Source organism: Halichoerus grypus, chromosome 6 (assembly GCF_964656455.1).
Source record: "Halichoerus grypus chromosome 6, mHalGry1.hap1.1, whole genome shotgun sequence".
NCBI lineage: Eukaryota > Metazoa > Chordata > Mammalia > Carnivora > Phocidae > Halichoerus > Halichoerus grypus.
This window is the reverse complement of record NC_135717.1, coordinates 134,144,893-134,172,662: the sequence shown is the minus strand read 5'-3', so window position 1 is coordinate 134,172,662 and position 27,770 is coordinate 134,144,893. Positions and strand designations below refer to the sequence as shown.

At 40.5% G+C, this 27,770-nt stretch overlaps 1 protein-coding gene across 3 annotated transcripts in view; it reads right to left on the bottom strand.

Annotated features, from left to right (window-relative positions):
- LGR5 (leucine rich repeat containing G protein-coupled receptor 5) overlaps positions 1–27,770 on the bottom strand; it is a 122,095-nt gene that overhangs the window by 36,250 nt on the left and 58,075 nt on the right. For 2 of the 3 annotated variants that reach the window (XM_036111832.2, XM_036111833.2), the window contains exons 3-4: positions 11,954–12,025; positions 4,515–4,586 (exon numbers count right to left, since the gene is read on the bottom strand). In XM_036111832.2, coding sequence (XP_035967725.1) covers positions 4,515–4,586; positions 11,954–12,025 — 144 coding nt within the window. The remainder of the gene's footprint in view (positions 1–4,514; positions 4,587–11,953; positions 12,026–27,770) is intronic. The other variant, XM_078076290.1, reaches the window with a different exon arrangement.

Genomic DNA, 27,770 nt, shown 5'->3' with positions numbered 1-27,770 from the left:
TTGTGTACTTCCTTCCCATTCTTTATCCAGGGTCTGAAACCCAATAGGCTCCTGGATATTAGTGGGAGGAAACTGGCTGGTTCTAGGCTTGCCTGACTTTCTGCTCAGCACCCTGCCTCTTCCTCCTCGTCTCGTCCTCTCGCTTACTCTTTTTTAGGACTGTTATCAGCAAAACCCCATCACAATGTGTGGGTGAATTTATTAACATTTCACAGGGTTCTGGGGGTGGAGTCCGCAGCCCTGAGGTGTGATCACAAGATGCACGGGCAGATCATGTTCCAGGCAGGAGTTTTATGTTCTTCGGTTTTAAAACAATGTCTTATCCTCTGAAGATGAACACCAGCCGATTGGAGAATAGAGACAATTCTCTTATTTTCTATGTACCAACCCAATTAGTTTCCCTAGTGAGAATGAAACTTGGAATGAAAACTAACATGTAATAAATAATACTGGATAAACACGAAGATGTCATTGTCTTTGATCATCTTCACTGATGACAGGGAAATGACTGAACGTCATTAATGACTGCCCACAAACGAAGCAGTTGATTTTTTTCAGAGACCGATTTCTTAACTACAAACACAAAGGTGTGAGGGCATGGGAGGGTTAAGGTTTGAGTTTCTATGAAATCACTGTAATCTGAACCTGGTCCTCAAATGACTATTATGCCAAACGTTTCTTGGTGAAATACAACTCATTGTGAATTCTGATTACATTTCCTATTCCCTTCCAAAGAAACAGAAAGGAAATTAAGTTATATTTGATTACATTACAAAAAAGCCAACTGGTGTCTGGGCAGTCATTACCCTGTCAGAAGCAAATGGCCATATTGTACGGGGGCAGGCTCTGGGCTATACTGGGCTCGGGCACATGGGCTTGACCTCTTGTTCTTTATGCAAACAACTTGCAAGCATCAGGAGAGAGTTACAAGAACACAAATGTACCTATGTGTTCTCCTTATAAACAAAGCCAAATAACGTTTGTTTATGTAAAATAAATGAAAATTACATCTCTTGAAACATGAGTCCAATTCATTTCTTGCTCACAGTAATATTACCAATTTTAGCCTATCAGGTTTCTTAAACTATCTTCAATGCAGCCAAGTCCATACAGAGGAGCAAAGTATACCAAAGATCTATTTCAGTAGTTACCAGCCACTTTTGGTTTGTAGACCACTTGTTAGTGTCATAGAACAATAAAAATGTTCATTTCTCAAAGGCAGCGGCCATATCAATCCCCTGAGGATTTTGTTAAAATGAAGTTTTGAGTAAGTAAGACAGAGATGAGGCCCACCGCTCCACAGATCTCGGAGGTGCCCACGCTGGGGTGAACACAGTCGGATAGCGGGGTAATACACAGCATGTGGCCTCCTATCTTCATCGGCCCCAGACTGTCAGTAGAATTAATAGGCAGATGTGAGCTATTTCAATTAAACACAAACAACGCAACCCCTGACTTTTATTTCATATTCTAAGGACATCATGAGTTCATCCTGGAATGCAAAGTATGGATGAGGTTATGATTTCAGGTTTGAAAATGGTTCAGGAAGAATATCTGCCGAACACCTGCAGGAATGCGGCGGGACACCAGTCTTCCCAATCCTCCTTTAAAAAGCACTTCATGTTATAATTGCCCCAGTTAGAAAACACTCGGGAGAGTGCAGCCTCAGGCTTCGAGCCTCTCCGGAATGATTCTCCTTTGCAGCCAGGGTTGAGGAGCCCCCGTTGGAGATGACAGGGCCGGGCACGCACAGGGCTGATGTGCTCACAGCTCCCGTGGAGTGCCCCGTGCCGCTTAGAGCGCGAACGTGTAACACAAGGCAAAGAATCAAGTGAAGAGAAATAGAGTGACTTCCGGAGAGAGAAAGAAGAGGAACTGTGACCAGAAGGGCTGAGGGGCAGGCGAAGGGCTTGACTGCGGTGCAAGAAGAGCCGGGGGACTGAGTGGAGGTGTCCTGGGTGCGGGTGCGGGCAGCAGGGAGGAGACAGGTGTCATCCTCTTTGTTACTTGTATTGATACAGAAGCATCTCGAAGGAAAATGAATGGAAGGCGGATAGGGAATGTATGTGTGTAATGACCACTCCTCTCAAAACTAATGCTTTCATTTTCGGATCTGCTTAAAGGAAACGGGAGAGGGACTATTAAACACCCTGAATCTGGGACAACAGTAAAACTTTAAAAGGGCTCGCTGTGGCCCCGACCTGCAAACCCGGCCGGGGGGTTCCTTCAGCTGGTACAATACAGTGTCTGTGTGGTTGGTGGCTCAGTCTATGTTTATGATACTCTTTGCCAAATCTTAATTCTTGTATCCAAGCAGCACAAAGAATGTGAGATGTGGCGTGATAGCGCTCACTGCCAACATTCAGCACCTCCCACGGGTCCGTCTGCGCTCCGGGCAAAGGGACGGCTGCACAAACATTACACAGCCCGCCGATAAAATTCAGCGAGCACTGGGGGCCGAGGGTCTATCTAGATGCGATAACCATCAAAATAGAAAGTTAACCCTTGGCTTTTCCACAGGGAACACATACTTATAAGGTTTCAGACACCATTGTTTTTTGTGAATCAGAAACCATAATGCAAGAGACACCTGGTGAACAGTAAATATCGAGACGGTAAGAAACCAAATCTGAACACCTTTATCAGAGAGGCACCACCCAGTTTGGGTGAACAAAAGATTCATGGTTTTCTCTTTCTCAAAGAGTTCACTTCTGTGTGTGTTCTGTTTGTGATCTTCTTTCAGCTGATAGTGGCTTTTGGTTACAAACTCTTATCCTTGTATCTTCTGCCTCACAGCTGTTTAAAGTTCCCATTGGCCACTGCCATTATCTCGTTTTTCAAGCAGCCCCTGGACCCTGCGCCCTTACACAGACAGCCCCACTTGAGAGCCTTTCGCCTCTCTGACTGCTCCATCCCTTTAGGAAAATGCTGGTGCAATAAAGGAGCAGTGATACTCTGATGGCTTTAGGGAGCCCCTAAAAAGGCAGCAGACCTGTCCCAGGCCACAAAGGGGCCCTTGTGGGCTTGTTTATCTATAGGCCCGTGAAAACCTAGGAAGTCACTTTGTTTGACTGGACTAAAAAGCTTAAAATGGTCTCAAGCACAGATTTGCTTTCATTTAAAAAAAAAAAAAAGATCAAAGGAGGAAAGTATCATCTTCAATCTCACATTCCTCCTTCTCTTGTATCACCTCAGTAAAAGGCATTAAGCAAAAACTATATGTAATTATTAACTGACGGATTCCTTTTTTTTCTTTCTTTTTTTTTTTTTTGGAGAGGGAGAGCGGGAGGGGCAGAGGGAGAAGGAGAGAGAGAATCTCAAGCAGACTCCCCCTGAGGGTGGAGCCCAACATCAGGCTCGATCTCACAACCCTGAGATCATGACCTGAGCCGAAATCAAGAGTTGGATGTTCAACTGACTGAGCCATCCAGGTGGCCCCATTATTAACTGATGGATTCTTTATAATACTTTTCAGCTAGAGTCTGCAATATTTATTTGCCTTTTTTTTAATGCATTCGTTTCCCTCAGCATTCTAGACCAGAAACCAGTATTTTGTTTGACAGGTGTTAAGTAAGATAAAAGCGGACATTACACACGCATATATTGGAAATCATGCAATAGATTGTAAACACTGATACATTCTGATGAGATGATTTACTAACCAACTGCTCATGGCTTAGTCTTGCCAAATAATCACCGTGAATAATTGCCTACACCCCAAGCTCTAAAACATCCAGCTCGTAAGAAAGTTCTTTTTGTGAGAAATAACTAATTTTTATTTACTCAGAGATTCCAAATCAACGAAGAGTGGAGACTCCTGACAGAAAACTTGTGTGTTTGGAATAAGGAACAGCAACACCACCACCGTGTTATGTTTGTGGGTGTGTCTGTGTGTGTAGCTGAGGTGTGTGTGAGTCTCTCTGTGGGACTGTTTGTATGCTTGTACGTCTGTGTGTGGCGATGGGGAAGTTGTGCAGCAAGGCTTCAAGACATACCATCAGATCTCAGTTTACGGATATGAGGACCCCCGAGGTACATACAGAACTTGAAAAATTACATCTGTATTGGACTCTGCAAACATTTTACTACAAGGCAGCTCAGATCATCTGAAAACAGAATAAACTGAAGATGCTAAGCTGTCTAGATTTTGACACTCCTTTTTCTAGATAAAAGGAGAAAGCATTCTCTCTGATTTGAACTCCAGAACTAAAATATTACAGGGGAAGGCAGGACAAGATCCTGGACGTTCTGTCCCTTGATGTTAGCGTATCCAAGAGGCTTTTCACTGCAGGTGCTGTGACTGAGTATCTGACCTGAAACTCCAAACTCCAGCACTGGTCCCTCCCACACGTATTGTTTAATGAGGATTTGAAGGATTGTTGCTCTAATGAAAAGTCTCATTCACAACTTCTTTAGGTATGGTCCCCAACCAAGGACTTTATGAAAATGGTCATTTGGACATTTCAGTGCTCCTTCCCATATTTATCCTGAGAACATTGGCAACTGATACTTACAGGGACTGAAGGCTTCGCAAATTCTGCAGAGCTTCCGTCGGTACCTGTCTTAGGTGATTATTCTGCAGCATACTGCACATGAAAACAAACGAAGAAAAACATTAAAGAAGATTCACAATAATTAATAATAATTGGCCGTAGCGGTGCCAGGCACTGTTCTAGGCGTCAGGGAAACAGCAGAGCATCAGACCAAGTCTTGGCCCTTGGGGAGCTTACATTCCTGTGTGGAGTAAAAGATAATTAAAAATTAATGGATGTGTCTATAACATCAGACAAGTGATAGGTACTATGAACAAAAAACAAAACAAGGATTTGGGATGGATGGCTACAAGGGGTGAGATTTTTTTCTTTTTAAGATTTTATTTATTTATTTGACAGAGAGAGAGACAACGAGAGAGGGAACACAAGCAGGGGGAGTGGGAGAGGGAGAAGCAGGTTTCCCGCTGAGCAGGGAGCCCCATGCGGGGCTCGATCCCTGGACCCTGGGATCATGACCTGAGCTGACGGCAGACGCTTAACGACTGAGCCACCCAGGCGCCCCAAGGGGTGAGATTTTTATCTTAAAGGTGGTCAGGGAAGATCTTTCTTAGGAGGTGATACTTGAGTGGAAACTAGGATGGAGTCATGGAGCAAATTCTGTGAACATCTGGGAAGAATTTCTGAGAAGAGGGAGGAGTAAGTGCAAAGGCCCAGAGGCAGGAGCTTGTTTGACTCGTTCAAGGAGCAGCAAAGAAGGAGTGAGCGAGAGCAAGAGGCTGGGAGAAACTGAGCCATCTCATGGAGGACTTGTAGGCCACAATAAGTCTTTAAGTGTGATGAGAAACTCTTGTTGAAGGGTTTATGTAGGGAAATGATATGCTCTAATTTATGTTTTTTTCTTTTTAAAATTTTGATTATAGTTGACATACAATGTAACATTAGTTTCAGGTGTACAACTTACTGATGTGTAAGTTTCTACATCATGCTATGTTCATCACAAGTGTAGCAACCATCTGTCTTCATACATCACTATTACAATATCATTGACTGTATTCCTTATGCTCTGCTTTTTATTTCTGTGACTTATTCATCCCATAACTGGAAGCCTGTACCTCCTACTTCCTTTCACTGATTTTGCTCACCATCTCCACCCCCCACCCCCCAGCAACCATCAGTTTGTCCTCTGTATTTATAGGCCTGATTCTGCTTTTTGTTTGTTTATTCATTTTTTCAGATTCCACTTATGAGTGGAATCATGTGGTATTTGTCTTTCTCAGTCTGATTTATTTCATCTAGCATAATACTCTCTAAGTCCATCCATGTGGTCTCAAATGGCATGATCTCATCTTTTTCGCGGCTGCATAATATTCTCTCTCTCTCTCTTTCTCTCTCTCTCTCTCTCTCACACACACACACACACACACACTTTTCCTTATCCATTCATCTACTGATGGACACAGGTTGCTTTCATATCTTGGCTATCGTAAATAACATTGCAATAAAGACGGGGTGCATATATCTTTTCAAATTAATGTTTTTGTTTTCCTTGGGTAAATACCCAATAGTGGAATTACTGGAACATATGGTATTTCTATTTTTAATTTTTTGAGGAAGCTCCATACTGTCTTCCCCAGAGGCTATTCCGATTGACATTCCCACCAACAGGGTACGAGGATTCCCCTTTCTCCACATCCTCACCAACACTTGTTTTATTTATGCTTTTAAAGGATCACTCTGATGACTATATAAATTAGACAAATGGAAATATGGATACAGTAGGAAGCTATTAAAAATCTTCTCTCTTCTTGTGTGTGTGGTCATATTTTAATAGAAACTAAATTCTTTTTGTGAAGTTTTGTGCTTTTGTTCACCTGGATTCAACAGTTTCAGAATGTGAGGACTACAGAACAGAAACACCCGGTAACAATGAAATAAAAATATATCATTGCTAGCAGGGAAATAGCAAGGAAAAAAAATTCCCATTAGATTCCTTGTATTTTGATATCTTATTCATAAATGTTTATAACACCGTAATTTCGCAGCCATTCCCTCTGTATTTCATGGTTTCTGTAAGCCAGAGGCAGAAGACTATTTTAGGAAAGCAGACATTTTACAGAAATATTTCTGCTGAGGAGGCTACTACTTACATTTGGATCTCTGAAAAAATGTGCCTGGTTCTCTCCTCTCCACAATGGAAGTTTCTTTTCATAAGATGCCTAGTTGGGATCCAACCCCAAGTATGTCTAACTCTGAACTTGATGTACGTTCCACTGCACCTTGCAGCATTCTCTTGAGGCATATTTGCTGAATGTCCAGAGTCTCAGGTTGTATGGTGTATGGTCTGATTAAGGCATGGGTAAGACAATGGGTTCTTGAATCTGTCCACCTCTTCCCTGCCACTAGCAGAGTGGCCTCGGGGAAATCATCCAGTTTCTCCACATCTCAGTGACCAATGATAATACCCACCCGAGGGCTTCCTGCGATGATCTGATGAGTGAACGTACACAGAACAATCCCTGCTGTACGGTAAGCATTCCATAAAGGTCGGCCCTTTCTGTATGAATTGACAGACTCCTTGTCAAAACAATATAATGAGATCATACTGGATATGACATTTTAATTAACCAGAAAATAAAACGGGCAGAAAAAAAAAATCTGTGCCAGTGGTTCTCAGACTTTGGGGTTCATCAGACTCCACTGGAAGACTTGTTAAAACCCAGCGTGCTGGGCCCCACCCTCAAAGTTTCTGGTCCAGTACGTCTGGGTAAGAGCCAGAGAATGTGCATTTCTAACCAACTTCCTGGTTGGTTAGGTGCTGGAGGGCAAGGTGCTACACCTGAGAACCACCCTATGCTAGACTAAGTGATTTCTGGTAGAGTATTTTCACCTAAACTTGAGGCTATATTGACCTTGGAGATAAGGCCTAAGTTTTGAGTCTTAGGGAGCAAACCATTTAATCTCTTTGACCTTTGGTCACTTATCTGTATAATGGGAATAGAATAAGATCATCTGATTGATGAGGTGTTTGAGGATTAAAATATGAAGGTATTTATAACACTTTCATATATACAAATGTGAATTTGTATACAAATAAGACATGAAAGATACTTAAAGGTCATAAAATTTATACTTTTCTTATCATGTCTGAGACTCTGTTTAATAAAGAATAGAATTATGTCACTTGTATTCCAATAGTTTGCTGAAATAATTTCATTGTTAAACTTGAATTCAACTAACATTTCATAAATCAAGAGTGTCAAATGTATTGGTTCCTTATGAACAAAGTCAAGTTTTAGGAAGAGCTCACGCTTCACATACCTGTTAGGGAATTGGGAAAATTGTAGCTTGAATTCCGTATTTTGCATAATTTACCTGAATATTAACATTTTACAGTTCTAGGTTATTTTACATTTTTCCAAGTAGTTTTAATATATTATATAATTTTAACTCCACAGAATGTCTTCTAAGTCACTCATTAATTGAGTGATAAGTTTAAATGATGGTAAGACACAGATAATGGACTTAATTGATGTCTAAACTTTGTAGGTAATATATTACTCTATAAAGTATTTATTGAATAGTCTTTCTATGCTTTGCTAACCAAACAGTGAAACTATTAAAATGTGGAATTCCTAAAAAATTGGAAAATTGGAGTAGAGGATAAGAGATATTCAGATGGTTTTCCTTCATTAAGTAGTTGCAAACTCTCTCCGAAGTTTTATATATCTGGTTTCAGAAAACAGAACTTAAGTGAGGTTTGCTAATGATAATTTTTAAACTACCCCTGAACTACCACTCAGCAATTTAATTTTTGAACTACTTCTGCCAGTAAAATACCAAAAACACAATTTAAAAAAATCACTTAAGTCCTGAGCTCTTCCTAAAATAACTTCTGTTTAATTACTTTTAAATAACAAAACAAGAGCAAGTTATCTCCATTATATCCTTATAAGTCTCCAGTGAGTTAATTAGAAAATTCTGTTTTTGTTTAGGGTATCCTAGTGGGAGACAAAACAATTAAAAGGTTTACAGCACTATGGAGTGCAATTAAAACAGAAAGCATTCACAACATGGCTGCTGATTTCCTTTGCAAATATTCCTTTATTCAGTGCATTGAATATAAGCAGAAAGCACCGTAAACTGAATATGCGTTTAGGCACTTTTAGCTTCGTTTTTTATCATTCGCATACGGGGGACAAAAGAAAATAAAGCACTTTCTCTAGAGACAAAGGATGGTTGCATATTTTCTTAATTTCTTTCCCTGATTTTAAAATATTAAAATTTAAAAATGTTTTTATTTTTAAAATTTATTTTAAAATGTATTAAAAATCTAAATACATTTAAATTATTAAAATTTAAAATATTCACTATTTCCTACAGCATCCCATGCTTCTTAATAGCACAATGTTTGGTTATCTTTTTTGCCAACAGGACTAACCGAGAACAGGTACAGTGCAGCAGAGGGAGATGAAATCATATGTTATAAGGGGTCTTCATCACATCGATAGCTTGATCCTTTGGTATTCCTTCTGCCTAATTGTTCTGTGTTTAGATATCAAGTAACTGCTGAGACTCTGTTGTAAGTCTACGTGGGAATGAGAGAATTTTGGCTACTTGTACTTTTCCCCGGTTAGTTTTACCCATCACCTCCACGTGGTTTTGGTTCTTGTGCTGGGGGGCAGGATGAGAAGCCATTCCTTGACTGAATAGCTTACACAAGAAAATGAACCCTGGTTGAAGAGAGCCTGGTTCAGAATTCCACTGGACTGGGTATTTTGCAATGCAGAACCAATAACTTTTTTTTTTATGAGGCCAATATACAGAGGTAATCTTAAATATTAGTGATCTTCCAGAGTTCACAGTAGCAAGATTTCAGATATAACAGAGTCCTAGTCAAGGAGGGCTGTTGCTATCTTTATTTTCTCAATGGACTGGCTTACTATTCTCCCTCTCTTTTTTTAATCTTCTCTATGCTGGTCAGAGACCCAGAGGAATATAACTTTTATATTACCTTTCTTACCATGCTATACTGTAATCAGTTACTTCTTTCTTCCAATGACTTTTGGACTTTATAAAACATTTGGAAGAGTTGTCATGAGCATAGAAACAGACTTGTCTTCTTCTGCATTTTACCTCTAGTTTGGTCTTAACCCTATTGGACCCAATTCTCCCTTTAATACCAAATATTTTATAATGCCTCATCTCTTATATTTAGATAAAATTCATTAAAATATAGCCTATTTACATACATCATTTTGAAGGAAAAAATCAATATAATGTACTGCCCTAACTATATTATGAAGGACAAATAAAAGAGATTTATAATAAAGTGATACATGTATCATTACACACATGATGTTCAGATAGGAGACATATTTATGAACGAGTCAATGTTTGCCTCTCCTTTTAATGAATAAGGCTGGGCATGAGAGAAACACCATGAGCAGAAGCTATTCTGGACAAGAACAGGGAAATGAGATTAGAGGTCTAGATGGATACTGAGTAGCACATCACAGGACAGTTTACTTCATGCCAATCATCTGGAAAACCAAAGACATCCCCACAAGTTTCCAAAACACTCTGTGGCAGGCAGAATGACCATGGTTGAGAACCATTGTTCTCCTACCAAAATACTTTCAAAATATTTGACGATTGAATTTGCTCATTGAATATTAGTGTTTAAGTCAGCAAAGTAAAAGGAAGAGTGAATTCAATTCCTGGCAGGGGTCTTGCTCCTCTAGATCCCTCGTCACATGGACAGCGATCTGCAAAGTCTGAAACTGCCATGCCTGTGCTTACAACTTTTCCCTGGTTCCTCATCACGCCTAGAACACGATCATGCCCATGCATATTTGACATGACACGCAGGATCTCTGGGACCAGGACCCTTTCTATCTCTTACAGGAAGCAAATCTGAACCATCAGACCAGACTAAATGTTTCCCAACCTCTGGAGTTCCACAGTGCCCTGCATATATCTCTAGACACGCTTTTCAGATGAATCAGAGATCTGTTTATTTGTGTTTGTCCTACTATCCTGATCCCACAACCTATCACTACAGTATAAACTCTCCAAGGGCATGGACCATACTTACTGATCTTCGTATTTTTAGCAATAATCTGTTCAATGCCACACACACACACACACACACACACACACACACAAACTTTCTCTCTCTCTCTCTCTCTAGCTCAGTACACCCAAAATACATTTTGTTAAGTGAATTAAAATAATTGATTGTAGTATAACTTATTTAACAAGTATCCAAAATGCTTTGCGGTATATATCTCAACATTGAAAAAACATCATTTTATTTGTCTTACCTAAACTCGATTTATTTATGATGCATTTTGAATGGTTTGCTGAGTTCATGGAGATATAGGTGCATTAAAGAGTTGGTGCTACAGCTCAGAATTTTACCACATAATGAATTAACATGAGGATTTGGTAATAGGACAACTTAAAAATATTTCTGCCTAATAGAAAAAACAACAGTAGGGGGGACCAAACTCAACCGCCTAAGCAGACCAAACGATGGTTCTGCTGTTAAATTTGATTTTTAACAAAATGTTGAATTTAAATAAAACTGCTTTTCTAATAGCCTCTGTATCCCTCAGGTCAATGAAATACATTTTCCATTAAGGAGAAATATATGAAATGCCTTCTTAGAGTTCATAACTTTTATCTCAAAGAAAGGAAGTAAATTCAGGATATTCTCTGAGATAAAATTTTCGTGGTATGACTTTCAACTTATGTTACCTATTTTCTCTACCTAGGTGATTTTTTTTCCCACACAGAATAAAGTGAAAGAAATTAAGCAATGAGTACTAGAAGGAGGTATTCAATAATAATGAGTTTTCTGACGAACAAACTGGGAAGTTGGGTATTAAATAATAAGAATACCACTTTCACAAGTCTCAATGAATGAATAATTCTCAATTAAATAACTACTCAGTGTATCTGTTACGCACTCGGCTTTTCTCTATTCACAAGTAGAATATAAACTTGGTCGTGTTCGCTAATCCTTATTCAGTGCATTATAAGGAAACAAGCATGACAAAGGTTTTGAGGCTGTGGTCTCATTATGTCAGCATCATAATGATTTATTCACTTGGTGATCAGAATGATTCAAGAAACTGTCCCCAACTTCATTACCCAAAAGGAAAGGGAAATAGCTTCTTAAAAGTCCAATTTGGTAAGTTGCTTCTTTAGAGGCAATTTTAGAAATTAAATTAGAACAGGAGGGATGGACGTTTTTTTCACACATGAATCCAGCCAGGTATAATGCAGTCCTATGGTACCAATAAAGTAGACTTGAATTTAAGTGAATTAGCCGATGGTTCTAAATAGCTTATTAGAGGGATTCAGTCTTTACAAGTTAATTAGCATCCACTTGACACTAAAATCAGAAATATAACAAATAAAAAATAAATATAACAAATAAGACCCTGCTTACTTACAGAACTTTAAGACTGTAAAGGCCAGCGAATGCTCCCTTGGGAATGTATGTCAAAGCATTTCCGGCAAGACGTCTGTGGGTTTCAAGGGAGAAGAGAGACAGTGAGCATAGTTCTCTTCATGTGGAATTCATTTCGTTGTTAAGAAATGCAACAGAATTTTGTTCAAACCACAAATGCCAAAAACAACTGTAGAGAACTTTGTCCTGATATATTTTGTGAAAAGCTTCTGTAAATTTCTAATCAAAAGGCTGGCAAAAGAAGTGCCTACAAAGAAATATGATGAATTATCTATTTTTACACTAAATCATTTAATAGCTTAGACTATATATGTAGCTCTCCTTTCTAAAAAATTTTATACAAAAGTTAGCGCCGTATAATAATCTTCAAAAATTGTAATGTCAAACTGTGATTGTCACATGATTTTTACAGTTTTTCTGTAGAAGTCTAAATAAATCAGATAATCAAACATAAGTATATTTCTGTTGCAATTATCCCACAAAATACCCAACTTTCTTGCTAGATCTGGCAAATAAGAATGCAGACTATCACAGTCAGTTTTTTCTATTTCTAATTAACATATAATGTATTATTTGTTTCAGGGGTACAGGTCTGTGATTCAACAGTCTTACACAATTCACAGCGCTCACCATAGCATCTACCCTCCTCAATGTCCATCACCCAGTCACCCCATCCCTTCTACCCCCCTCCACTCCAGCAACTCTCAGTTTGTTTCCTGAGATTAAGAGTCTCTTACGGTTTGTCTCCCTCTCTGGTTTCATCTTGTTTCATTTTTTTCCTCTCTTCCCTTATGATCCTCTGCCTTCTTTCTCAAATTCCACATATCAGTGAGATCATATGATAATTGTCTTATTTCGCTTAGCATAATACCCTCTAGTTCCACCCACGTCATTGCAAATGTCAAGATTTCATTTTTTTGATGGCTGCATAATAGTCCATTGTATATATACACCACATCTTCTTTATCCATTCATCTGTTGATGGACATCTAGGCTCTTTCTATAGTTTGGCTATTGTGGGCATTGCTGCTATAAACATTGGGGTGCACGTGCTCCTTCGGATCACTACATTCACAGTCAGTTTTTTCTAAACTCTATCAGAAAAGGGTAGAGTATTTTAATCAACGGTTTAATTGGAATTGTATTTCAAAATGGTATTATGCTTAAAAAATTGAAAACAATAAAGAGTGTTCAGTATGAGAGACATTAGTAAGGTTTATTTAGTAGAAAGTTTTGACATCATTAACTGGTAAAATTTAAAGAGTATATAATATTTTTCTAAGTGGGAAACAGTCAGGATGAGAACTTACGCAAAAAGATGGACAAGGTGTGGTGCCAGAAGCACCTGGTTCAGTACTTTTTTGGCAATCACATCAAAGCCATAACCTCAGGTGTTAGATGGTTCCACAAAATGGAAAATCCGAGAACAACACAGTGACTCAGAAGAGCACAGAACCTTTTAAGGAGCTGATCACATTATAGAAGGGTGGGTAAAACCGGCAATCAAGACACCCTCACGTTTCCTTGACGGAGATGGAGGTTGGAGTAAAAGGGTGGAGTGGCCCACTCGGACTAGTGCTTATTCCTGAAGGGCCGAACAGCTTCAAATTTGTATTTTGATATTATCTCCAAATGAGAGATAATTCAGTTCCGCTGAGCTCCACCGACGGGACTGAAATAAGCCATTCAGCATACAACTTCAAATATGTGTCCCAGGGCTACCACCACCACCAAGCTGTAAGTATTGAAATAAATATTATCTCACAAGCAGCACCTCTGAATAGCATTTTTGGTATGTGTATTAGAAAGCATAATTTGCTGGATCCAAATTAAATTGACTTAAAATGAAAATGTATCACAATTTTTGTAATCTTGCTTTTATTTTTTTTTTTAATTTTAAAATATATAACAAGAGACTTGAATCTGCCAAGAAGGTCTGCCTATTTCGGGTCTGCAGCACCAACTTGCTGTGAGCTGTTAAGTAAATTTATACTTCTGAGCTTCATTTTCTCACTAATTACATGAAACAGTAAGATAAGGTAGCTACTCAGGTCCCTTCTAGCTCCTGAACTCTAGGACTTCTCTCTCTCATCTTATGTTTACTTGTGTGTGTGCCTATTTTCCTTCTCTTAACAAATATAATTTTGTTAAGATTCAGATAGCTCTTATATGGTACTCCTCCTGCCTTCCTCATGGTGCCTAAAGACGTCTTTCTCAAACTGTAAATAAATTTAGTGGCTTGGGATAGAATTAAAAAAAAGAGAGTAGAAAAACAACAGATTGCATTTTCCACTCTAGTAGAAAAGTATCATTTTATGAAAGCTTTGTTTTGAAACATGTTTGTGAAACTGGATTGAGGGGAAGAAATGGATTTCTTCCTTTATAGGGTCAGACAAGTTTGAAGGCCACTAGCCTAGAGCATAGTAAGGCATTCAATAAATGTATGCCAATAACATGGAATTCAGCTAATATTTAACCAGGGTGGTTTCAGAGGTGTTTTTTTTTATTTCCTATGAAGTTGTCTTACTAGAAAACCCTCTTTAGACTATCACAACTGGCCTTCCATCCAGTCTCCCACACTGAATCCCTCCCTACGCCCACTCATTCTGTGTCCACCACCATCTTTGCAAAGCCAACTCTGATTATATCACTCCCCTATTCAAAACCCTTCACAAATGAAAAGAAATGCAAAGCCCTCAGCTTCCTCTCCATAATTCCCTGATCTGTGTTCTATGATGTAGCTCAACGAAACTATGAGGCTTGCTTTTCTTAGCTGTGCCGTCCACCATCTCCCTTCTGGCCTTTTGCTCTACCTAAATTGTTCTTCCTCCTCTCCCTTCCTGTCTCTCAAAGCAATTTCATTTCTTAGCTTTCCAAATGGATGGGCCGGCTCTCTATTTTGAACCACTTTGGTAGCACTTTGTGCCTCTCTATGGGTTTGCTGGCTACCTTGTGTGACAGCGTGTACCTGTCTTGTCACACACATTCCCCTGAAAGTGGGAATTCTTTCTGTATCCATTATAGGGCCTTGCATAGTGTCCGAAACAGAATAGGCTGCCCCAGTAGTGTCCAACTAATCATTTGAGTAGAGACGACTAACTGTCCCCGGCATCCACTGCCCCCTCCTTCTAGAATAGTACCCCCAACCCCGAGTTTTAGCAGAGTGTGTGGTCACCCAGCTAGAGACTACACTTCCCAGCCTTCCTTGCATCTAAACGTGGTAATGCAACCAAGTTCGTGTGTGAATGAAAGTGAGGTGTGAAAACTCCCGTGTCACCTCCTTAGAAGGAATCTGCTTACCCCCAATTTTGTCTATTACAGGAAATTCCTGCAGAAGTGGTACTGGTGAGACAGCACTAATGATTCTGGTGTGGAGAACACTCCACCGAAGGCAAAACAAGGGCAGCGCAAGAGCCAGAAGGAACCCGAGCCCCTGGGTGACTTTAGGGAGCAGAGCGGTCCCCTCGCCCTGGCGTCCTCTTCGGATGAGTAACAGAATCAGTGTGATCCCTTGTTGCCCTCTGCAAACAAGTCCGTGATGGAAGGATTATGTAGCTGGCAAGGCTAGTAAACCTCCGCTGTTCGAGACCTTTCTAGATGCCGGGCTTGAGGAGCCATGTTTGCAAAACCGTTCCAAACTGCCACATCCACTCTCCTCTCCTCATCTCCCTTTTGTCCTTATATCATGAGCTTGCTCTTGGCACCCCTGAACGCTCACAGCCATTGCATGTTGCTGTTTAGAACAGTCACGCTAAAGTTGGAAGACGGTTACTTTATCCGTCCTTCAAGCAACCTTTGCAGATCCGACAAGTATTGACAGAGGGCCTGCCCTGTGCGGGCGCTGCAGTCGGTGTGGAGATGCAGCAGTGATCCCCAGATGGGTAAAGCCGCTGACCGCACGGAGCTCCCTTTCTAATGTGGAGAGACGGTCATTAACGGAAACACGAAGACCACCACACAAAACAGACTCTGAAAAAAACATCCAAGGCGAGGGGATGAGAGCAATGTGGAGGACAGTGGGCGATTCTTTCAGATCCGATGTGCAGGGAAGCCTGTCTGCTGAGTGGGCATTTCAGCAGAGGCCTGAGACATGCAGGTATGTATGTGAAGGGAAAGTCGTGCAAGAGCCCCGCACTGGGAGTGGGCCTGGGGGGGGTCCCGAAGCTGTGAGGAGGCCAGCAGGGCTGGGGTGGAATGACACAGGGAGCGAGTGCTGGGGCGGGGAGTGTGGAGAGGTGTCCAGGGCCACTTCACGCAGGGTTCTGGAGGCCACGGGAAGGACTCTGGCCAGGAGAGGGGATGCGATCAGACTTCTGTTTTAAAGTGGTCCTTCTGGGGGTGCCTGGGTGGCTCAGTTGGTTAAGCGTCTGCCTTGGGCTCAGGTCATGATCTCAGGGTCCTGGGATCGAGTCCCGCATCGGGCTCCTCGCTCAGTATGGAGTCTGCTTCTCTCTCTGTCTGCCGTCCCCCCTGCTTGTGCTTTCTCTCTCTCTGACAAATAAATAAATAAAATCTTAAAAAAAAAATAAAGTGGTCCTTCTGATGGGAGCTCTTAAAGGGGAGAGTGGAGTGGAAGCCACAGGGGTGACCGGAGCAGTTCAGGTGGAAGATGCTGTTGCAGCGCCCCAGGGCAGAGGTGGCCAGACGTGGTGGGATCTGGTGCAGAAGAAAGAAAAATCCAACCAGGCAACCCACTAGGGGCAGGGCGACATGTAGGCAGCCAAAAAAGAGCAACATTTTACATTTATGGTTATATTATCTATAACTCACAGTCATTTGCCTAGTTACCCAAAGTACTACGTGTAACACTGAAGTAATGAACTGTGTGTGACTAAGAGCTGCTTAGTGAATTAAGACAGACTCAGGCTTGGTTGATGATCACATATGACTTAACTAATCAGACTGGGCTGACTAAGAACGGTTATTTTCGCCAAAAAGTCCCTAACTATCCCTGTTCACGGTCCTAACTTCAACAGTACATTTCGGAGTTCTAGGGCACAGCTTTCCTTCTTTTTTTTTTTTTTTTTATTATGTTATGTTAATCACCATACTAGGGCACAGCTTTCAAATGAATGCTTAACTCCCATTGCTGCTCATGTGTCCATTGTCATCACGTAGCTTCGATGGTTCCTGAGACGTTGACTTTGGAAATGGAAACGAGGGAGTAAAAACTATTTATTTTATTAGTTGAAATTATTGTTAGGGCAGATACTTTTCTGTTACATTTCCTGAAGTCTAGCTTACTTCTCTCGCATTTTCTTTTCTGGGCAAGGACTTTCAGAGCCCTTGAGTCTGTATTCAGAACTAACCTGTGGAACCATGAACCTGTGTTATGAGGGGAGTTTGTCTTAAAGGAATTTATGATGTGCTCTTAGCTATTTGCAGGGCTGGTGGAAGATCTATCTCATCGACAAAAAATAACAGTTTAAGGAAATCATTGGATCCTTCTCATTTCTTTACCATGTGGGACGGTTTTAGTAATTCTAAAATTAAATACATATAGACTATAGGGGGGAAACGGCTCTCAAATGAATACATGAATAATTAGAACTGCACACAAATCTTTCCTGTGACGATCTGAACTAACAAATCTCTGGCAACTATGTTCCAACCCCAGAGACCCACATACCATTTGTCTGAGAGTTGGATTTTTTTTTCCTGTTTCTAAAATTATTTCATGGGAATATCTCTTCCATCATCTTCATTTCTATAATAAGATACAACTTATTAAGGAAAACTTTTATATTTTTTATATGATCTAAAAAACGTTTTTATTCTTAAAGATACTGCTCCACATGTAAGATTCATATTGTCCCGCTGTTGTTAGTGTTACTGACTCAGCTACCATAAAAAGAAAAAAAAAATCAAGTTATAGTAGACACATGCCTCTTCAACTGAATCAAATGAGTAGATGTTTTGGTGTTTAACAACCAATTAAAATATCTTTGAGAGTCTATGTTTCTTTTAATCTCTATGATAGTTTGAATCTCTAAAGAAATCTAAAGGTTTTTTTTTTTTTTTTTTGGTAACTTCATTTTGTAAAAAATGGAGGGACGAGAGCAAAGCAATCAGATGCGACCTCTAATTTCTGATTTTTCCCCTCTGGATGTTGGCATGGAGAGGGAGAAGCATGTGGGTAAAATGGAGTGTGCACGGTGAGTGGAAGGGGTGCTCGACCCTGTGCTCTGGCTGAGAGCCTCAGGAAAATTACTGTGCGGGGAACCATGCTCCAACGTGGGTTTCCCTGGCGGAGTTCCAAGGGCAGAAGAGCATTTGCAGAGCTAAGTGAGAGGGCCTGGCAAGTTCTACCAGGCCTCCTGGGTCTGTTCTTGTGAGAAACTTTTGGCTTGTAATTCTTAGGGTTGTTTTTTTTTCCCCCTTTCCCTTTTTGGTTTTCTCCCTTCTCACCATTAGTGTACAGTAAAGCTTAATAAAAGTCCCTTAACTTCCCTGGGTCTCATTTCACTTATTCTTTTAAAATGATAGGGTTCTGGGGTGGGTGGCTCATTTGTTAAGCGTCTGCCTTTGGCTCAGGTCATGGTCCCAGGGTCCTGGGATCAAGCCCCTCATTGGACTCCCTGCTTGGCAGGAAGCCTGCTTCTCCCTCTCCCACTCCCCCTACTTGTGTTCCTTCTTGCTGTGTCTCTGTCTGTCAGATAAATAAATAAAAGCTTAAAAAAAAAAATGATAGGGTTCTTTCACAGAAGTTTTTTCTGCCCTCAAATTGTTTTTCTGTTACATGTGCATTTCCTACTTACCTTCATTCTTTCCCCCCTCATCCTCCCTCTACCCTCCTGTTTTATTCTTGTTTATTATAAGATTTCTTTATTACACATTACTAACATTTTATTTTATCATTATTTTTTACATAACATTTTTTTAAAGATTTAATTTTTGGGGGGGAGTGGAGGGGCAGAAGGAGAGGGAGAGAGAGAATCTCAAGCAGACTCCCTGCTAAGCATGAAGCCTGACATGGAGCTCCATCTCACCACCCTGAGATCATGAACTGAGCCAGAATCAAGAGTCAGATGCTTAACTGACTGAGCCACCCAGGTGCCCCTATGTAACATTTTTAAAAAAGATTTATTTATTTATTTATTTTGGAGCGGGGAGCAAGTGTGCGTTGGGGGAGGGCAGAGGGAGAGAATCTTCAAGCAGACTCCCCGCTGAGCGTGGAGCCCAATGTGGGGCTCAATCCTATGACCCTGAGATCATGACCTGAGCTGAAACCAAGAGTCCGACACTTAACCAACTGAACCACCCAGGTGCCCCCCAGCCCCCATGTAACATTTTAAAAGCATTTTCCCATACTTCATATCAGGAGGTAGATCAGAGATTATTACACTCCATATTTTGTAGGTAAAGATACCAAAGCTCAGAAAGGTTTTATGTAGCTTTCCCAGTTTTATTTAAATGTAATCTAGTCTTCTCTTAGGAAGCATAGGAGTTATATAACAGCAGGGCTGCTTAAATAATCAGAGAGAATGAACTTGAATGTGATAACCCTTATGATTTAAAAGAAGACATTTCTGGGGCGCTTGGGTGGCTCAGTCCGTTAGGAGTCAGACTCCTGATTTTCTGCTCAGGTCATGATCTCAGGGTCGTGAGATGGAGCTCTGAGTTGGGCTCCGTGCAGGGAGTCTGCTTGAGATTTTCTCTCTACCTCTTCCTCTGCTACACCCACTCTCTCAAATAAATAAATAAATAAATAAATAAATAAATAAATAAATAAAAATAAAAGAAGACACTTCTGACTATTTAGCAAATTCAGGCTGGCTCCTAGAAATTACTGCTTTATTTTCCAACTTTTTTACCAAGTACATGAGACCCGGACAGCACACATTCTATACTTACAAAATTAATTTGTTCTAGAAATTTGGTGAGGGCTAACATCAGGCTTGATAGCAGAGTAGTTTCCCTCCCTCTTCCAATTCCGAAGCTCTGGATGACAATTGCTGATTTCCAGTTTTCTGGGACTATTTTCCTTCTCTGTGATTTTCTGACATGAATTTTCAGTGACTCTGTTACTATTTCTAAACTTCTTTTTCACTCTTCTGAGTTGAGATTCAGCTGAATAGTTGTAAACTATCACTTAAACATAAAATCTCTGAAGTCTCCTATTTCTGTACGATGTGTCAAAATATTCTCATATGAAAAAACAACATCATAGTCAATTCAGATTGGCTATTCGTGACTCAACTCTATTGATTAAGTGCTCTTATTGCTTTTGGGGCCACCCCATTGATGAGTGTGGCTTTGGGTTATGCTTAAAGGAGCCAAGTGTCTGGATGATGAAGACTTAGACATAAATAGGATGAAACTCACAGTCAGATGTACTCTACTAATCTTATCTCTGCAGACAGTAATGCATCATCGTTGTACTTGACCAAGCTCACCATGGTGGGTTTTATTTTATAAGATGTCCATGCTAGTCAGAAAGGCCCAGATGCTTAGAATTTAACCCGCTGGTATTCATCTTTGGTAAGGTGTGCTGAAGCCTATTTAGCAGTCTTGGATGCAAGCATTATGAAATTCCATCAGCTGTTTTTCTTCCCATCAGAGGAAATAAGTGTCTTTCCTAATATGCCTCAAGAAATTGTGATTTTCAAAAAAATGTGGTTTCCACCCCTCCTCCAAAAGTTAAGCACATCCAATTGGTCAAATCCAGTCAGAAATCTTTTTTTTTGTGGATTTATGAACTGTCCATTTTGTTTTCTTTATTAGGATAAAAATATTCAGATTTCAAGGTTCAAAGACTAAGACCATTGGAGAGAATAAATGAATTCTTCAGGGTAACAGAGAATAATACTTCAGTGGGCATAAAGTCCTATGTTTTTTTTAACCACAATATTAACTCCTTTGTGAAGCTTCCCTTAATTACTTCAGTCCAGAGTCAACTTTCCTGTAGGACGTATTTTATACAGTGCTGTCCATTTTCTACCTTTTTCTTTGTAGTCTACCTGATTTGATTATAGATTCCTAAGGTAAAGACTCTTATTGCCTGCCCAGAGCAGGTAGCTGAGTCCATAGGTACTAACTGATCATCTGATCCTGTTTCTAAAGACAGTTGGCCACGGTGCTACAGGTCTGGCATAACTCTTCCAAGACAGCCGGCTAGGCACATAACCAGATCAGGAACAGCTAAAGAATCTGCCTTCAGTACGCATCAAATTTAAATTCAGGAATTTCTTTGAGTACTTTTTTCTTTTTTTAAGATTTCATTTATTTGAGAGAGAGGGAGAGAGAGCACGAGCAGGGGGAGGGGAAGAGGGAGAAGCAGACTCCCCGCTGATCAGGGAGACTGACGCGGGGCTCGATCTCAGGAACCTGAGATCATAACCTGAGCCAAAGGCAGACAGTTAACCCACTGAGCCACCCAGGTATCCCCTTCTTTGAGTGCTTTCAATATGCCACGTAGAGTGCTTTGCAGCAGACAAGTAGTATCTACCTTCTATTAAACATCTTGTAAGTGCCCGGCACAATGTTAAGTACTTTACATACATCGTGCTATTTAATTATTATAAAATCATATTAAACAACATGATTATCCCCCTGTTACAGAGGGGAAAATGAACCTAAGAGAGGTTATTTGCTCACACTTACATAGAAAAGTTTACACAAGAGAATTTGGTTCAACATAGCATTTTGGCTCAAAAATTTGAGTTTGTAACCATTACTTCAGTTAAAAGTAGGTTGACCTGGAGCTTAGGTTGGTCAGGAAAAATTAATCTAAAACAGGAAAAACATAAGGACACAAATGCCTGCATCACTGGGGTTAAAAGCCATAAGAAAACTGTACTCACTGCTTCTTACTCAGATTCTTCCATTGCCCTCCAGATCCTGTGCAACCTTATTGCTCTCACCACTATGACTGGTGGTCTTTCTTCCTGCTAGCCCCTCTTTTGATTCTCATCTTCTAAACAGAGATGTTACTCAGGTTTCTGTCCTCACACCTTTTCTTTTTTCTCTGGTGGTGCTCAAACTTTAGTGTGCATTGTCATCTCCTGAGAAGCCACAAAAATTCAGATTCCCAGGCCCCAACCCAGATTTAGTGACTCAGAGTTTCTAGGGGGAAGGATTCAGGAATCTGTATTTTAAAATAAGCAGCCCAGGTGCTTTTAATATGGGTAGAGAGCCACACTGGGAAACATAGAGCCTATACCTTCTCTCAAGGTCCTCATCTGCCCCAGCACCTTCAAAAATTACCTCTTTGGTTTTTTGTTTTGTTTTGTTTTTTAGAGGGAGAGAGAGAGGGGTGGGCCGGGGCAGAGGGAGAGAGAATCCCAAGCAGGCTCCATGCCCAGCGTGGGGCTTGATCTCACATCCCTGAGATCATGACCTGAGCTGAAATCAAGAGTCAGATGCTTAACTGATTGAGCCACCCAGGTGCCCCAAAAATCACCTCTTTGTAGACAACTCTGTAGTCATTATTTCTAGAACAGACTCATCATACGCCAGACTCACATTCCAACTGTGTTAATGACATCTCCATTAGGATGTCCTACTGGCACCTTACACCTAGTATGTCCAGAACCAGACAACTTCTGCCTCCAAAATATCAGTTGTTCCCCTTGAATTCCCTGTTTCACTGACTGTGCCTCACGGGTCTCCTGGCACCTAATCTCATAATCCTACTCACAGTCATCTCTCACCTTTGGACTTCCCTTCTGGTCCCTATATTCCATCAACTGATGAGTCCCTGATTGTCTTCCTGCACTGTGATGCTTCCATATATCCCAGTGGGTCTCAGCCCACCTGTAGGGCTTTAAGAAATACTGTCTGGGTCCCCACTGAGACCCATTAAATCAGAATCTCTGGGAATAAGCCCCAGTAAAGTAGTTTTAAAAATGCTCCAGGGGATACTAATGAATATGCAAGGATGTTAAACTCTGGAATAGTTCTCTCAGTATAGTATTGATAAGATCAACTAGAGGCCTTCAAGGTCTCCATCCCCAGAAACGATGATTCATTCATTACTTGTTGGGAGAATTAGGAGAGGTAATTAGTTAATGGGTTTTAATAGTTATCCAGAAGAGACAATAAGAACCTGACCTACGTGGTGATGAAATAGGGTAAATGAATGGGGAAGACAGTGTGGAATTATGAACTCTGGATCTTGGAAACTGGCTGATACCAGGGGGTGAGAGAGAAAGAATTGCAGAACACAAGAAGTGAGGGACAGACACAGTGATCTCAAGTTTGGATAATAAGAATGCCAATGGCAAGCAAGAAAGGCAACAGAAAAAGCTTGTTGGGGGGCTGGACGAGTCAATCTGGTTCTGCACTTGTTAAGTTTTCAAGTATTGGTGGGGTAGGTGGAAGTGTCACTTGGCGGATGATTCTCAAAGTGTGGTCCCTAGACTAGCAGTGTCAGCATCCCTGAGAATGTGATATAAAGGCAAATTCTTGACATCTTCCCCCTCTCCCCCCCACTTCCAACCCACTGAAGAAACGCTATGGTGGGGCTAAGCAAGGTATGGTTTAGCAAGCCCTCCAGATGATTCTGATCTCACTAGAATTCGAGAACCACTCGCCTAGAGTAGTGGCCCTCAAATTTATCATGCATCAAAATCACCTGAAGAGCTCATTAAAGGCAGCTTCCTGGGCCCAATCCCTGGAATTTCTGACTCACTAGGTTGGAACGGGGCATAGAATTTGCATTTCTAACAAGTTCACAGGTGGGGCCAATACTGGAGGTCCGGGGACCACACTTTGAGAACCACTGGTCTATCAGTCAAAGACAAAATGAATCTGAACTAGAAATATTGATTTGGTGGTCATCTATCTTAACAAAAATAGTTTAACTCTTGGGTTTTTTTTCCCAGACGACCACAGTCATTTCCTAATGGGTCTGTAGCCTCCTATCAGGTCCCCTGCTTCTGTAAGTCCCCAATCTCTTTGGCATACAGAAATCAGAGAAATCTTTTAAAATCATAAATCCTATGATTTCACTAGCTGTACACAATCCTCCAGTGGCTTTCCATTGCTCTTATTTGAATTCTGTACATAGCCTGACTGGTCCTGCACGGTCAGGTCTTTGCCTTCCTTTCCAACCTCACCCCATGTCAGTCTCTCTCCCTCTCACTCAGTTTTAGCCACAACGATCTTCTTCCATGTCCAGAAAACGTGTCATGGTCTTTCCTACTTCCAGACCTCCACTCACACTATTCTTTTGCCAGAAATATTCTACCCCAGCTTTTCAGACCACCAACTTCCCTTCATTCTCCTGATCTCAGTTTAGATGTCATCTTCTTAGAGAGGCTTTCCCTCCTTGTCCTCTCTTGTTATTTATTCTCTACCTGTGTTTGTGTTCTTCATCACTCTTGTTACAATCATCGAATATCATCGGTGCTAGTTTCCTCACTTACTATGTCTCTCCAATAGAATGTGAGCTCCCCCAGGATGGGGACCTGTTGAATGAGTGAGTGAACCATAGCAGGTCCCATTCTCTCTTACGTTCCTAGCGGCTCAGTAAATACGTATTCAGTGAATGAACTGAAAAGTACCTGAGAAAGGAGACAATAAAACGAAGTGCAATAATCTGGGGAATGTCTACATTTTATAGGAGTTGGGAGTGGAGGAGGAAGGATGCTAAAGAGAAAAAGAAGAGAAGCCTGGAGATAGGGCACTTTCAGAACACTGCCCAAAATGTCATAATGAAAGATACATACACGTGTGCGCACACACACAAGGACAGATATCTAAATGTCTATCTCCAGCTATATGGATAGACATTCGGAAGAGAACTAAAATAACTGCCATGGAATAACATTAGAGAAAAAGAGCTTCCAAGAGGCAGCATTTTTCATCATTTGCCAGATCTACGAAGACAAGAGACCGAACACTGTGACAAAGCCAAAGGGCAGGAAGAGCATTCATGGGCATGAAGGTGTTTTCACTTTACTAACAAATCCAATATGTGAATTACAGTTTACCAAAGTTCTTTCATCATCATTTCATTTGATCCTCAGAAAAAAATCTCAAAAGGCAGGCAGGACAGCTCTCACCATTTTCAGCAACATGATGAGGAAGTAGAAGTAACAAGCGTAGATTCTGCTTTCAGGAAGTTTGGTGGTATTTCTCATTACAAATTTCATCTGCAATAATCGGTATCTACTATTTATATAGAGATTTATATAGAGATTCCTCAAGGCCAACCATAATATGAGCAAATAGTTCCAGGGAACAACAGTAACTTAAAAACAGACCTCCCTAGAGCTTCTCGTGTTTCCTTGACGGCTAAATCAAGTATTTGATTCCAATAGCATTAGAATCTGGAAAGATTTTAAACTACTACTCGGAAACAAAGGCCCTCAACTCACACTGTTTAAAATCGTAACAGTTCATTTCCCCCTCTGGTTTAAGCAGACTACGAATCTAAGTTTAATGGGACCTGTAGATGTCAGCATTAGGCACGCTCTGCCATTAGCTCCTAACATCTGAACACACTCTGAGGGACCAAATGTAGGCTCTTCTATTTGTCCAAATAGCAAACATTAACATAAATCCCTGGTAGAACTGAATCAACAGAACTGAGAGAGCACTGTTGGAGAGAAATGCAATTAGCGCTCAGGATGTTTAAAACTTGGTAAAGAACTATTCTGCACTGATCGTGTATATCCATTAAAGCTCACAGCTCGAAATAGCTTTTCCTTCCCAAGTCCTGGATCCCTGGGTTACTGCAAAATCAGGCTCAGGAAATAGGGAAGAAGGAGGTTAGAATCTTCTCGAAGGTGCTCTCATTTTACTAATACAGCTCAGTAGGTGAATCAGAATTTAGCAAAGTTCTCTCATCATCCTTTCTTTCGATTCTCAGAAATATCTCAAAAGGCAGGCAGGGCAGCTCTCACCATTATCCCCTGAGGCCCAGGGAGGTCAAGTGGATTATCAGCTAGTAAATGGCAGAGAGGAGACAAGAGTCCCAGGCTTTGCCTTTAGATACTGCGCTTTTCTCTCTACACAGCGCAGCCTCGCCACACTCAGGTATGGTTTTTGTTTTTTTCCAAAAGGAAAAGGCTCTCCTTCCCCTTGCAAAAATAGGACATTTGGCCTGTGCACGTCTGGTCACCATGTAGATTAAAAAAAATAAGTAACAGAGGATAAACAAGACTTGAATGTGCCAACACACGTGGCCCAGGTAGTAAGCATTCCAGAATGCCGTTAAGGGAGAGGAGACCATTAACGATGATGGCTTTTATTCTTCTCAAATATTTGCCTCAGGCAGTCACTTTCTCCAGGGTTATAATATACATATATTTCTAAACACTGACTTAGTGAGTACCTTTAGGGCTTTATGGATTCTTAGAGGATTTTAAACCTGGGGAGCACCCAGTAGTCTAGCTCCAGGGATGGAGGAGGGATGAATCATGGCTGTCCACACAGTTTGTAACATACTGAAATGAATTAAACTAGGGAAATGATTAAGTGGGGGGTAATTAGTGTGAATGGGAAGAGCGGTAACTTGCCTTTATTAATAGTGATTTTTAAAAACTGAGTTTTGTGGTGGGAGTTTTATTAATATCCTTAATAGTATCAGTAGCACTTTCCTATTTAATGGCTAAAGAGATAAAGCATAGAGATGAGCTGAATAAACTGAATGAAAGAATACTTTTAGAACAGTGCTCTATTGTCATAACAAAAGACACACATGCACAATGACAGATATCTAAATGTCTGTATCTACAACATATAGGAAGGGGAAAAAGAGAGAGAGAAGGAAACAAACCAGGAAACAGACTCTTAACTGAGGGTTGCTGGAGGGGAGGTGGGCAGGGGGATGGGTTAAATGGCAATTAAGGAGGGCACTTGTGATGAGCACTGGGCGTTGTATGTAAGTGACTAATCACTGAATTCTACTCCTGAAACCAATTTTACACTATATGTTAACTAACCAGAATTTATATAAAAATCTGGGGAAAAAAATGCCTGTCTCTAGCTGTATGGTTGTCATTTGCTAGTTCAGGTAATATACTATATAAAACAAGCTGCTTAAGTATATGCATGCACTTGTAAAAATATTCACTAAAGTTTTGTACCTGTTGAGCAATGCTAAATTGGTGGTAGTCTACACCTGAAAATTCTGGTGATACTTCTCCATAGCCAATAATAGGTGATGGTTGGAAATTAATAACCTGAATATCCAATTTCACCCTGCCTGGTAGACAGCTCTCTCTCTTTTTCATTCCTCCACATATGCACAGACAGACACAGATAAATGACAGAACTATCATTACAAAACTCGGTTTAAACAACACTTTCAAGGATTCAACTGTGCAAACCACTGTTCCAGGTACTATTAGAGAAAAGAAATGCACAGACGAAAACTACGCACAATTCCTAACACTCCCTCTACTTTCTGCAGGCAGGTTTGACCATGCATGCTTGCCCACTGCATGATCTTGAACCAGTTCCTTATTTTCTCTGTACTTCATCTTTTTTTTTTTTTAACCTTCGAAATGGGAATAATAAGAATATCTACTTTTACGGGGTTGTTAGGAGGATTCGTGGGAAAATGTGTATAAAGCATTTTGAACAGTGCCCGTACAGAGTAAACTACTATTGTTGTCATTATAATGATAATATATTATTATCTTGAAGATCTTATACTCTAGAAGAGAATATAGACTTACACATTGCTAAGTCTAATAGAAATTATCAGCAACATAACAGAGACATAATCACAATGCTCTGCAAAACAGGTACTTTTTTGTTATGGTTTGTTTTGTTTTAAATACAACACCCTAAAATTAGCCTTGGGAACAAAAGAATAAACCAGGCAGAGTTGATTATTTTTCCAGGTT